Source organism: Schistocerca nitens, chromosome 2, assembly GCF_023898315.1.
Source record: "Schistocerca nitens isolate TAMUIC-IGC-003100 chromosome 2, iqSchNite1.1, whole genome shotgun sequence".
NCBI lineage: Eukaryota > Metazoa > Arthropoda > Insecta > Orthoptera > Acrididae > Schistocerca > Schistocerca nitens.
In genome coordinates this window covers 1,027,053,332-1,027,068,601 of record NC_064615.1, presented here as the reverse complement: position 1 = coordinate 1,027,068,601, position 15,270 = coordinate 1,027,053,332, and the positions used below count along the sequence as shown (strand labels likewise).

The 15,270-nt window shown below is 39.0% G+C and overlaps 1 protein-coding gene across 1 annotated transcript in view; it reads right to left on the bottom strand.

Annotated features, from left to right (window-relative positions):
- The window catches only part of LOC126237376 (dynein axonemal heavy chain 7), a 1,033,797-nt gene that overhangs the window by 596,075 nt on the left and 422,452 nt on the right, over positions 1-15,270 (bottom strand). Inside the window, exon 23 of the mRNA XM_049947460.1 lies at positions 2,036-2,196. Coding sequence (XP_049803417.1) covers positions 2,036-2,196 — 161 coding nt within the window. The remainder of the gene's footprint in view (positions 1-2,035; positions 2,197-15,270) is intronic.

Here is a 15,270-nt window from a genome sequence, read left to right as displayed (position 1 = left end):
TTTCGATGCTCCGGTATTAATATTATGATCATTGAATAAAACAGATGCATTATCATTATGAATGTCCACATTATGGTTACTTTCTCTATGTCAAAGTTGTGTCTGTCTAGCTTTGTGTCTTTCACTCGAACCCCTTGGCATTCTCCTTCTAGGCATACCCTAAAAAAAATATAGTTTCCATACAAAAATGGTAGTCAGAAGTTGTTGTAGTTATTCAAAATGAAGAAATTAAAAATTAGAAACTTACTTCAGATTTTCTCGTAATGGCAGAAATGACCACACAGTTACTCTTATAGTAAAGTAAGTGAAATAACGACGCCAATATACAATGTTATTTACAGACTTCATAACTATGATATGTTGATTTTCACTGCTGACATCATCATCGACCTAGCAGTTGTTGCATTGTAGCTGCCCGGTATGCATGTATTACTGCAAATGAAGCATGTAAACATGGAAGCCCCTAGAACACAATTTCACAAAATGTTGTTACTTTCGTGTGCCATTTCTACCATAGCACCTGATCACTGCACTGGGTAGATCTTGGTAGCTCTTCAGTTTTCAATGTTCAGTTCCCAGAGATTTTAATGTATGGTGCAGAATGTAACATCATTGTTATGAATCTGAAAGCTTCTACATCCTTTTACCACTCTTAATGGCTACACACATACGCATCATTTTTTCTTTGTGCATATCTAAGGCAAAGTACTTTCCAAATTATATAAGGATCATTGGCCTCCCTGTACAATTAATACTAAAAACTGGCTACTTCAGTTTTTGCATTCACATATTATGTTGTGACCGACCCAGATTGCAACACATGGCCCCATAAACCCATCAAGCATCTCTCACAGCAGTCCAGTCACAGGCATTTCCTATCCTATAAAAGGCAGGCACAAATGTGAATACTGCCATGATATACATCAGCTATGCTGCAATTACGGTATAGCATTTTATGTATGCATGACAAGTAACCAAGTGTTTACTCACATTAATGGCCACTTCCAAACTGTGGCGGACCACAGACTTGACTTTCACGTTCCAAATTTGTTGTGCACCATGACACAAATGACTTCATCCCCCCACCAACCAATGCAGCCATATTCTCTCTATTTATTTATTTGCCCTTAGGTAGCTAATGGCCATTTAGTCAGCTTAAAGTTAAATAAGAGATATGTAGTATAAACCAAAAATTGATGACTTAACAGTCATGTATTTATAACAACATCAATGATTAACACTGTTGCAGTGGCACAAATATAAATGAAGACAAACGTATACCTTTAACAAAATGTTGAATATGCTATGTATCAATTGTATATGGCACTAATAGTTTGTAAATAAAATGGAAAAAATAGGAGCACTAGAAATACAACTATTCAAGGCCTAAACTGATATAACTATACATACAAAATACCTACAAAATATGTATTAACACTCCATCCCCCATATTTCACTCTTCTCCACACCCCCCCCCCCCCCCACCCAAAAAAATCTCTTTCTTCATCTCCATGCTTGTATCCTTTCCTCCCCTCCCTTTCCTCCCCACTCCCCACCCCTTCCCTAGCCCTACCACATATATGCTCTACCCTCTTGACTCTGAACCGCTCTAGTCTTTTTGTTCAACTACTGACTCAACCATTGAACGACCTTCCTCCTTGCCTCGTGCATCTTTCCCTACCTCTCCCCCATCTCCATTCAGCCAGGCAACTACTCTCAATAACTGCTAATAAACAGTCAGTCTAACTGTCATATGTTTGTATGTCTGAATATGAATGTGTGTGATTTTGCTAGAAAAAAGACAAGAGCTCAAAAGCTAGTTAAATGCTGTATTCTGCTGAGTTTCTCTATGTGCCATACATCAGTCAGCTTTGGATGAGTAGTTGTCTTTCCTTTATTTTATGTAAGTTTCAAATATTTTACATTAAGCAATGAAAATGTATTATATTGGTGTGTCTTATTTCTCTCAAAGCTTACATCGCTAAAGCTGTTAATTCATCATGCATTTAACATATTATATTCATTATTTTCATACCTGTTCAAGTTAGGAGAAATTGCAAATTGTCTGTAGCTAACAGCCAATACACCATCAGACCACTCATGGGAAACTGGGTCAAACTGACCATATAGCTGCCCAATTGTAATTGATTTAGGATTTATCACAATTATTTCTACTTTATGTTCATCCATTTCACCCTAGAACAAGAAGTACATAAAACTGAAAATTTTAAGCAGACCAATCAATAGAATATAAGGATCCAGGTTTTGAACCTCTGTCTGGACCAAAAAGCACAATATATTTTAATAAGTTATCAGCAAAAGTACAAAATGTAGTCTCTAATAAAGCACATTTTGCGACTGGGAGTTGGCTTCTACTTCATTAACAAATTTCTTAGTAGAATTAATGATGCACAACTTACTAAGAATATCACACGTGAGTTCTGTGTTCTATTCAAGCATGCGTGTGTTTGTATGTTTCAGATGTTCAATGGCATGCTTTTATAATTTGCACACTAGTAATATTCTAACTCTGCACATCTTAACCAAATAGAGAGAAAAACATAAAAATTAATTTTGTCTACTACAGTATGTAGAGTTACATGCTGATCCCTCCAAAAAACAACATAGGAGTACAATATCTGTCCTTAGTATTACCACAATCTTGAATGTGTTACTCACCTACTCTGACAAGACCATGACTTCCTAAAATCATGCCCTAAAATGAGTTTCATTCTGTCCAATTGACTTCCCATCACACCTAGAACAGTTTTTTTCATCCTCCCAATCTCTGCAATATCCTTGTCAGACTCTATACTCCTTCTGCACTTATTTAACTACCCTATGGCTCCCACCCCTGTGACAATCCCCACTGCAAGACTTGAAGTATGCACCTACCACCATCTGTACCAGCCCTGTGATGCAAAACATATACTATCAAAGGGAGAGCCACCTGTAAAACGACATGTCATATACCAAATGTTATATAAGCACTGTTCAATCTTTTACATCACCATGACTACCACCAAATTATCAGTTAGGAGGGATGGACATAGGCAGACGGTGTATAGTGGTAAGACTCAAGATGCTGTTGCAGAGCATGCTCAACAACATAGCAGTTGTGATCACGGTGCCTGTTTAATCGCAGCTGCCGTCTGAATTTTTCCCCCAGACACCATTTGTCAGAACTCCACAGGTGAGACCTGGCCTTAATTTATGTTAATTTCTTCAGTCTCAGCATTTCTTCACAGTAATGTTTCCTTTCTTCACCTTGTTTTAGATTTCTACGTCTTTCTTTTTGCCGGCCTTGGTGGCCAAGCGGTTCTAGGCGCTTCAGTCTGGAACCGTGCAACCACTATGGTCACAGGTTCGAATCCTGCCTCGGGCATGGATGTGTGTGATGTCCTTAGGTTAGTTAGGTTTAAGTACTTCTAAGTTCTAGGGGACTGATGACCTGAGATGTTAAGTCCCATAGTGCTCAGAGCCATTTGAACCATCTTTCTTTTTCTGAAATTCTATTTTTCGCTGTCCCCCTCCCACTTCTATCACACACAATACACTTTTCCTTTCTTCTTATTAACTCATGCATGATGTTTTAGCAGTAATCTCTGCCTTACATGCTACCTATCTTCCTCCTTTAAGCTCTTTAACATTTTCAAATCTTGTTCAGTGTAGTCCCCAACAATCAGTCTTTCCTTCCCATCACATCTGGTAAGTCTCCTCTGACCTGGGGTTCTGGGTGACTTTTCCAAACTCTGCCCCATTCCTTAAACTGCACCAGTCATTTTCCTTGACCCCTCTTCCTTCCCCTTCAACCCGTCTGCCAGAAGAAGAAGCCAATGGATCCGAAAGCTTACATAAATAATACTTTTACAGGGGTGTTTTCCTGCTGCCGCTTAGTGAGTAGACTTTTCCAAGGTCTGCATCTTGCACTGAACAAAAGTCGCTTTAAGAAAAAAACAAGATTACTAAATTCCTATGTAGAAGTTCTCTGTCACACTTCCACACTATATCAATGATAAGATGTGTGGCATATAGTGCCATAAATATTGATATTTTTTCAGTGTATAAGTGTGCTATCTTTGAGGAGAGGGCTTTGGGAGGATGTTGGCCGCTAACGGCAGTTAGCCTCCGGACTTGTATCTGTGTAGAAGCGAAGTGCTAATAAATCTTTATCTGAGAGAATTCTAGTTGTTTACCTACAACTATATCCCATTCCCTCACTGGTGACCCCGTTTTTTGTGTAATACGCGTCCTGAGTTACCGCCCGAAGGTTATTTACGCGCCTATCATGTCGGGTTTCTTCGCAATCGCGAGGGCCATTGTTCAGCTTCAGACAATGGCCTTTCAACACTCACTTCTGCCTGGATTTCAGCAACATCTCTCCAGCACTCCTGCCATCGTAGTGGACATGCCGCAAGACTCTTCGGAATCTTTCAGCCCGAACATGCAGTGGAATTCATCGAGTGCCGCCAGTTTCTTCCAACCACCAATGGTCGCGGACTCTGGCTTTGTTAACCTAGACCTTTCCACGTGTTCTCCACAGAGTGTTGTTCAGAACATTCCTACTCCTGTGTCGAATGCACAATTCAATACAGTTCGTGGCGTCAAGCGAAGTTTGGCTACTTTGGAAAATCCAGTAGTAAATTCAAACTCGAATCAGTACACCCCACGTGTGTATCCTTCCACGCTGGCTAGTCAACAGGTTCTCAATGCTCGCCAAACAGCAAATATCACACCGAGTGTGCATCCTAGTGGACATGTGTGGTATCCTTGTGTTGCTTCTAATCAAGTCAACAATTCAGTGCTGGACACTAATTACCCGAACATCTACAACCAGCCCCACCACTCATGGTCGTGTGAATACAGTGTGCATAACAGACATTCGCCAGCGTACTTAAGTACTTGTGGCTTCTCTCCGAGCCACCATGCCAATGAGAATGCAAATTTGGACTATGATCCCCCCCCCGGACTTCTATCTGTGAAGAAGCGAAGTGCTAATAAATCTGTATCTGAGAGAATTCTAGTTGTTTACCTACAACTTTATCCTATTCCCTCAGATGTCTTCTGTATATCTGGAGTTTAAACTTTGTTGACAGCCTATGTGATGTAAGTTAATAACTACTACTTCAGTAAGGATCCTAGGATTCATCTCTATCGAGCAGGATACATCCTCTGTGAAAATTGCTCCAACTGCCTGAATTCTCTGTCTCTTTCATAGGACCATCTTCCCATTATCAGTGGCAGGAGTTTACCTATTCCCCTATCTTAACAACTACCAATTATGAGATATTCTAGTTTTAACTTGATTATAGGGAGACTATTCCTGCATACAGCAGTATCCATAGACTCACTCAACTGACAGTTCTTCCATAAAACAGGAAAATATGGCTACACATTAGCATATGTCAGCTGAGCAATGTTTGTATTGGTGAACCATCAGTCAAGTTATTCTTGAACGTTTCTCTGATAATTTTTATTAGTGTAATTGTGACAACATTGTCTTAAATACAGTAAGTATATTAAAAGGGTAGTTGTTACTCACCATATAGCCTGAGTCTCTCTCTCTCTCTCTCTCTCTCTCTCTCTCTCTCTCTCTCTCTCTCTCACACACACACACACACACACACACACACACACACACACACACACACACACACACACACATATCTACAGTCTTTGGCTGTTGAGGCCAGACTGCGAGCAGCAGTACATGACGGGAGACTTAACCAGGCGGTCAGAGTAAGGAGGGGGCTGGGGTGGGGAGGGGGCCAAATGGCAGGGTAGGTGCTGATTGCCGGAGTGGCGATGAGGTGGAGAGAGGGTAGGGCAGTTAGGTGCAGACAGGAGGTAAGAGGTTAGTCAAAGATTGGAGGGGGGGGGGGGTAATGGTAAAGGAGGGAAGTAAAAAGGCTGAGGGTGCGATGGTGGAAGAGATGACTATGTAGTGCTGGAATGGGAACAGGGAAGGCGCTAGATGGGTAAGGACAATGACTAACAAAGATTGAGGCCAGGAGAGCTACAGGAACATAGGATATATTCCAAGGAGAGTTCCTATTTCTGGAATTCAGAAAAGCTGGTTTTGGTAGGAAGGATCCAGATGTCAGAGGTTGTGAAACAGTCACTGAAATGAAGAATATTGTATTGAGGGGCATGCTCAGCAATAGAGTGGTTCAGCTGTTTCTTGGCCATTATTTGTCTATGGTCATTCACGTGGACAGACAGCTTGTTGATAGTCATGCCCACGCAGAATGCAACACAGTGGTTGTGTAGCGATTCAATAATTTCTGTGTCAATTCTAGAACCACTCAGCCATCTACCGTCTCGAACACATGATGTGGGATGGTAGAGTCCTACCTACTGCACGTCACATGTTTGTGTGTGCAGGCTTAAAATCAGTCGCGGGGAGAAAGTAGACGTGGTGGTCAGACAGCACCGACAAGTTCTTGTCAGGCAATCCATGGATGTTTTAGTGATTGCGTGAGGAATAACCATAGAGTTTGTATGCAGCTATGTGCTTACTGTGTCACTGACTATTGTTATTAACAAAAGAACAATTGAAAAAGTACTTTTGCAGACTCTTGACTCAACCTTGTTAGAGGCAAGACTCATTTTATGATTCAAGTTAAGAAAGGTCATGGTATCCAAGCCAACTTTCTGTTAAGTGTAACTCAATTTGTTTCTAATGTCTGTCCGACTGTACAAGAGACTTGCAGGAAGTTACATTTTCATGTGGGAAGTGAAATTTTTATTGTGGATGGAGATCAAATACATCGTTAGTTGATGAAAAGTAAAGTTTTGTGTGTCTACCTAGTTCATAAGTAGAAAGAGTCTAAAAATTTCTGTACATAGCATAATTTGATGGAGAGGAAGTCAAGAGGGTTTCCAGCAGCCGGCTATTCAGTAAAGAAGAGTGGCTGCAAATTCCAAGTAAGTCATCTCGTAAAGAAGTGGAAGGTGGTTTGGGGGAATAAGCCAATATAACCCAGATCCACACTCACACTTTAAGTCGTCACAATGTTACAATATGGCAACCAGTATGAAAGGATTGAGAAAACAGAAATTTTAAGTCAAAAATGAGAGACAAAGCTGTTATGTGTTGCCATAGCAACCAAACATAACAAGGCAATAGAATTACTCTTTTTTTGTCTAAGAAGTAGTACGTGTAGAACGCTTCAGCTAACAAGTTCCAGTGCGGGAAGCATACAGCTCTCACACACACCGCAGGGACGCAGACACAGAAACCAACATACATCCAATGCTGCTGGCACCAGCTGCTTTTCACCAGTGCTGACGTGCCTCCGCATCTGCTCACCTTTGTAACGAGAATTCTACACCAAGTGAGCATGAAACAGAAATTAATTACTTTAGTTTGAAGTGGTACAAGATACTGCTGAGTGAACTGTTACTGTGTAATTATCATATTTAAAGTTAGTTTTAAAAGTTTACAAGAGCTAAGGCATATAAAAGTATGGAAAATATACAAAAGGTTGGGGAAACTCAAGACCCTGCTATGGCCACAAAACTTAGCAAAAAAGTGCCTGACTGGGCTGAGTTAATAAATTTAATGAAAGCTCAGAGTCTTATGTTAAACCCATTAAGTTCTCAATTAAATACCCAGAGTGAAGGTTTAAGTGCTCAGAGTGCAACTCTAAGTAAAGAACTATACTTAGTAAATTCTAAGTTAAATGCTCAGAGTGTGACACTGTGTAAATAACTAGACTTCGTAAATTCTCAATTGAATACTCAAATGACAAATTTAGGTTTGTTAAACACCAAAGTCGACTCTCAAAGCAAAGGCATGGGTGCTTTGAAGGCTGAATTCGATGCCATAAGTAATAAAGTAGAGAATTTAAAAGTAGATTTACGGAACGAGTTGACAAATTCTTTGACCACTCTCATAAATCATATGTTTACTGACCTTAGTCAGAAACAGAATGATACTTTTCAAGATTTATCAAAAATGTTAGAACTTGACATTGAGAACAAATGTAACAATGTAGAATAAGAACCTATTGAAAAGTTAGGATCTCCTGAAAATGTGTACAATATTAAATATAATGATGTAAGACAGGGAATGAATACTTTGAAAGAGAGTGTAGATAAGCATAATGAATTAATGCCAATCATTCAATCGCAAATTACAGGTGTTAATTCCCAGGTAGATAATGTAGAAAGGAATTTCAAAGCGAAAATAGCTACCTCTTATATTATAAATGTAATTAGTTTGGAGGAACATCTTGGAAAAATTGTAGAACGAAATGTTACTGAGAGAATAACATCTGGGAATGTATCGCCTACTCCTTCTTCCAGTAGTAGACAACATTCCAGAGCAGACAACATTCCATTAGAACTACTGACAGCCTTGGGAGAGCCAATCCTGACAAAACTGTACCATCTGGTGAGCAAGATGTATGAGACAGGCGAAATACCCTCAGACTTAATTACCAAACTATCAGTTTAATAGGTCATAGCTGCAAAATTCTAACGCGAATTCTTTACAGACGAATGGAAAAACTGGTAGAAGCCGACCTCGGGGAAGATCAGCTTGGATACCATAGAAATGTTGGACCACGTGAGGCAATACTGACCCTAAGACTTATCTTAGAAGAAAGATTAAGGAAAGGCAAACCTACGTTTCTAGCATTTGTAGACTTAGAGAAAGCTTTTGACAATGTTGACTGGAATGCTCTCTTTCAAATTCTGAAGGTGGTAGGGGTAAAATACAGGGAGCGAAAGGCTATTTACAATTTGTACAAAAAGCAGATGGCAGTTATAAGAGTCGAGGGACATGAAAGGGAACAGTGACTGGGAAGGGAGTGAGACAGGGTTGTAGCCTCTCCCTGATGCTATTCAATCTGTAAATTGAGCAAGCAGTAAAGGAAACAAAAGAAAAATTCGGAGTAGGTATTAAAATCCATGGAGAAGAAATAAAAACTTTGACGTTCGCCGATGATATTGTAATTCTGTCAGAGACAGCAAAGGACTTGGAAGAGCTGTTGAACGAAATGGACAGGGTCTTGAAAGGAGGGTATAAGATGAACATCAATAAAAGCAAAGCAAGGATAATGGATGTAGTCGAATTAAGTCGGGTGATGCTGAGGGAATTAGATTAGGAAATGAGACACTTAAAGTAGTAAAGGAGTTTTGCTATTTGGGGAGCAAAATAACTGATGATGGTTGAAGTAGAGAGGATATAAAATGCAGACTGGCAATGGCAAGGAAAGCGTTTCTGAAGAAGAGAAATTTGTTAACATCCAGTATAGATTTATGTGTCAGGAAGTCGTTTCTGAAAGTATTTGTATGGAGTGTAGCCATGTATGGAAGTGAAACATGGACAATAAATAGTTTAGACAAGAAGAGAATAGAAGCTTTTGAAATGTGGTGCTACAGAAGAATGCTGAAGATTAGATGGATAGATCACATAACTATGAGGAGGTATTGAACAGAATGGGGGAGAAGAGGAGTTTGTGGCACAACTTGACCAGAAGAAGGGATCGGTTGGTAGGACATGTTCTGAGGCATCAAGGGATCACCAATTTAGTACTGGAGGGCAGCGTGGAGGGTAAAAATCGGAGAGGGAGACCAAGAGATGAATACACTAAGCAGATTCAGAAGGATGTGGGCTGCAGTAGGTACTGGGAGGTGAAGAAGCTTGCACAGGATAGAGTAGCATGGAGAGCTGTATCAAACCAGTCTCAGGACTGAAGACCACAACAACAACAACCACCACAACAACATTCCTTCTTCCAAACGTAATAATACCAGGAAGGCTATGGATGATATGTGGAGAGAAATTAAGCTTATCTAAGACAAAGTAGAAAAAAGGGTAACTTCACCTAATGTTGTGTTAACTAGTGAAGCGGTGACTGATTTGCAATGGGGAGCTAATTCAGGATTATCTAGGCAATTCCCTAAATTTAAGCCAGATGGAGATGTACATCTGACCCATTTTTTAAAAAAGATTTAACCAAGCTTTGCCAAAAAATTGGGAATATTCCAAGATCTAATTTTCTGTGTGGTACATTCTAGGGGAAGCCTCAGAATAGGGAACAGTAAATATTGAGAAGACTTCCAAAAAAATTTAGGGGCGGAGGGGGAGGGGGGTTGCAATGTAAAGGATGTAAAATTGTATATCCACCAAGAACATTAACATTCAAAGTAAACAGGCGGAGTAACGAAAGTCGGATTTCAAGTTGTTTTTGGTGTTTCTTCCAAAATAGTTTTCTTGCACCGAATTCCTTCAAAATCTTAAACTATTCTGTCATCTATCCCCCAGGGACATTAACATTATTGCTTAGAAAACCGGATATGACTATCAAATGGAGAACAACTTAAGAGGATCACAGAAAAAAGTGATACCTAGATGAAATAAACTAAATAGTTATATTTGTGGAAAATATAATAAGATGTGACTAGCCGAACAACTGTTATACAGTAGTGTATAGATTTTCTATTTTGTATAAAGTATTTTATACATTTTATGAGATGTGATATAGATGGGAGGGTTTGTATAAATTTTGAAGGGGGTGGATATTGTACTAAAAGCATGATTTACAAGAACAGATAAATCATGACTAACACAAAATGTGTAACAACCCTCACAAACAAGTGTGCCTGATCTTTTATCATTTGCCATTTTGATAGGATTGCTAGGATTTCCTTCGGGGGACCTCAAAGAGTGAAGATGAGACAAGTCCATTCTGTAGGAGACAATTTAACACCAAACCTCCCCCGGTGTCTCACTCAAGTATCTGAGGGGTAGGGATCCAAGGGAAGGGGGGTGGGAAGGGTTTCCTGTCTTTGGGGCTATCTTCTTTCTCTTCTTTGATCCTAGCATCCATATCTATTTTTTCCTATATTACTTCTTATTTGAGGACCTGTCTATTTTTCCCTCTTTCCATATTCACAAACTTCTATCACTGAAGTCATTCCCTATTTCTGTGGTTACTAAAAACCTAAATCTTATCTTTACATAAGAAGGCCGAAGAATCAGACTACATGAACACACATCCACATATACACAAATGTACACTTCTACAGAAACATTAAATCACATAAGAGGAAGCCTGTTACGATGTGAGAACCGCCAGGTGTTGTAGGGAAAATGTGTGTACATATGGAAATATGTGCACATACATAGGAAGCTATGACAGTTCTACATCAAATATACTTAAGAAGAGGTGTACCGTATTTACTCGAATCTAAGCCGCACTTTTTTTCCGGTTTTTGTAATCCAAAAAACTGCCTGCGGCTTAGAATCGAGTGCAAAGTAAGCGGAAGTTCTGAAATGTGTTGGTAGGTGCCGCCACAACTAACTTCTGCCCGTCGAATATATGTAGCGCTACACAGGCATGCTTTACAGGCACAAAGATAAATACTGGCACCAAAATCTCTGCGTCAGTAAATAAATTAAAAAAAAAAAGGTGGAAGACGAGCTTTTTTTCTCCACCTCGAATTTCGACCACTGCATTTTCATACATTATCCAACGAAGTAAATACAAATTCCGTATTGTTCATCTTCGAATGTAGCAGCTTTTCAATGTACTACGAAAATCCGACTGGCAAGACCGTTTGCGATGTTTGTCAGTATGGCCAATTCTACGTTCTGATTTTTTTTCTACCTGTGAGAAGAGATGGTTGCTAATGGGAACTTTTGTGAATTCTGAATCACATGCAGTATTCTCTTCACCATAAGAATAATACGAATATAAACATTTTGCCATGTATTCTTTCGTGTTTGCTGCTATCTCATTTAAATCCTGTCTGTCTAATAAACTACGAAACTAGAGTGAGACAACACAAACGCGGAAGTATACACATATGTCATGTTCATATTCGTATTATTCTTATGCCTAATAGTGATACAGTCAGAAATGAAGCACGGCAATTGACTAGATTTTTAAATCTAAGATGACTCTAATTTCTGTGCAGAAAATAATGTACAAAAGAGGCGTCTGCAAAGATTTTCAAATGGAGAAAAATTTTCGCTAAACTCTCGTTCAGAACATCATCTATCATACGCAGTTTATTATTTGGTTCTTGTTGATCATTATCAAAGAAAGCAGCAGTGTAAATAACAACAAATAGCAGTCTCTTGCCATTGTTTCGCTACTGAGACAATTACTCTCTCTCTTTCTTTCTTTAGTTTTTTTTTTTTTTTTTTGTAAGCGGCGGTAGCACGCACAAAAGCAAACCATGCAGGTCGTGAACATTCATTATCGGAATGCGACAAACAATGCATGACACAGTACAGTAATGCATTTTCACCTTAGAGTGACGAAAACACCTATAACAAAGAGAACGGCAATTATCAGATCTGGGAAAAATAAGCAATCAATTCAAACCAGGCGAAGCACGTGAAAAACGAAGGGTACCCGCATAAATAAGGACGGAGCGCCTGACGCATAGCAATGGCTACCTGGTACAGCTTAACTACTAAGCTTACGGCTCGAACCAAACTACTGTAGCTGTATCGTCATTCATTCGACCTGAATTCTGTCTCATATTACAATGGACCAACTTTGTTTCGATTTGGAGGTGTGGCCTAAAACTTTTCTCTCCCCTTGAATTTCGAGTCTCAAATTTCAGCTGCGGCTTAGATTCGGGAAATTATTTTTTCCTTTATTTCGAGTCTCATTTTTCAGGTGCGGCTTAGATTCGAGTGCGGCTTAGATTCGAGTAAATACGGTACATACATAATGAACAACTATAAAGTAGTAATGAGTAATGAGTAAATAAGAGATAGGCGTGAGCAAAGAAAGAAAACAAAAGTAGGAGTAGAATTAGTCAGGTTGATCACTAAGAAATGTCAGCATAATGAGTACTCTGATGAAATGAAGGATAGAGGATGTGAATAGTATATGCAGACATAATATCTATTGAAAATATAGATGTCAATAAGTAGTGGAGGAGTCTAGGGAGAAAATGATAAATTAAAGAATGAATGCAAAGTTTAAGACAGATTTATAGCTTTCCCAGGGGATACTTAATTATGATATACATTGAAATATATACTAGGGTAATGAATCGCGAGGCCTACTCAGAAAGGATAACGGGGTCATCCGGCATTCACTAAGTACAAAGGGCAGGTGTACCTATGTGGAGATAGGATGATCTGCGGCCTAAAAAATAGGGATGCTTTGTAAGGGGCATACCTACCAGAATGGAAAGAGGAAGTGCTTTCTTAAGGTCAACCCACAAGCAAGGAATAGGTGCTGATCCTACGAGAAAGGGACAGTATCGTGTCAACAGTCACAAATTTTATTGAGATTATTCTGGGAAGTGTGAATTCTATGAACAACTAGCATTATTATGTTTTGTGGAACTAAATGAGAGTCAAATGAACTCTTTCATTCTGTCCAAGCTATGAATAATGAAAATAGTACATACTAGGAAAAGGTAGTACAAAAGATAAGAATAGAAAATAATTTACTCATGTGTCATAAACACCTAAAGTTTAAGATTGGGAAGAAGGAAAAAATATTAGTAAAGCTGACTAAAACCATGAGTAAATGCTCATGTCTTAATAACAAAGTAAAACAAGAAAAGAGAATTGGTATGGAAAGGAAACATATATATATAAACTTATGTAAGACATGTATACTGTTAAGATATGAAATGTTATTATGACTGATTTATTTGCATAATGATTATCTATAAAATATCGCGTGTTCGATCTGAGGGACCAAATAGTTCTCAACCCTACAGTACAAGTCTAGAAACTCGCAGCTACCTTGTTACAGAACCTTCAAAGTGTCTGGTTCAAACCTTCTATTAGACAAGAACCACAGGGGCCACAAACAGTTTTGGGGAAAATGCTGCAAATTGAGAGCTTCTTTGAAAATCCATGTGCAAGGCTGGTCTTCTCAAACTTTTCTGCCAGTCACTGGAATGACCCAAGTATGACTTTGGAGCCCACACAACAGGCACAGCTTTTTCCTAAGTGTACCACAATTGACAGTTGGTGGTATTCAGTCCCCTCAATGGCCACTGAAATTGCCTCTTCAACATGCTGAATGAAGCCCCTTCCTTACTGCCATTTCACTATGGAACACCATTATTCACCACTTATTTGAACTGCCAATGATCAGTAGAATCCTACCCTTTCGTACTCACCTCCTCTTGACATAGGACGCAGCAGGTTTCCCAACAAAAGGTGTGAGCATCACTTCATCAGTTTCTGTTTCAGTGGAAGATTGTGTTGTACATTCAAAAAATTCTATAGATAGCCAGAAAAGGCACAGATAAACTAAATAACAATTCTCTCTCTCTCTCTCTCTCTCAATCTCTCTGTCCAAAAAGTCGTGGAAGACTCTAACAGTGCTGATTGACCGCCATGTCATTCACAGCCTACAGGCATCACTGGATGCCGATATGGGGGAATGTGTGGTCAGCAGTCTGTTCTTCAAGCTGTTGTCAGTTTTTGTGACCAGAACTGCTACTTCTGAATCAAGTAGCTCCTCAATGTGCCTCACAAGGGCTGAGTGCAACTCACTTGCCAACAGCATTTGGCAGACAATAACAATAAACACAAATAATTACTATTACAGGCTTATTTTTCTGTAAATTCATTCAATAAATATTGCTTATCTTTATCTAACACTGACAAGAATTCTAAGTTCCTACCATTTGTAAAGCTACATACTGCCTCAGATGGAAAAAGACCTTCACAAGTCTGATCAGCTGTCCAAAACTGCTACAGATTTGTGCTGCATGTGATAGCAAGCGTAATTGGCACTGAAGTCTATAAGGAGTACTTGGTTAGGTTGTGCTGGTATAGAAATTCTTTCCTTATTTATTAAATAATTTTATTTTTAGCTGCAGTTTCTGTTTCTGACAGAGTTTGCTTTGCTTTTGACAAGAACTAATAGATATCTTAATTTAACATAATTTTAACTTATAATCAACCTGATTCGCAGTGTGTTGTCCAACAGAGGTAAGACATGACTGCTTTTTTTGAAGAGCAACATCATCACTTATTTTATGGAATATTTGTTCCGCTATATTACTTATTGTGTGCAATATTTGTTGCAAAACATATGGCCATGATTTCCTTATGGGACCTACTCTTACGAATTGGACTGATTTTGTTTGAAGGAATTACTTTTTTTATTATTTGGGTCACAGGTACAAATCTACATGGACATTAACACTCTTAGCTAATTAAACTATTCACATCTGTCAGCACTTACCTTTTTTGAAACTGGAATTATTACATTGTTAATGAAGTCTGAGGGTATTTTGCCTGTCTCATATATCCTGTACAACAGG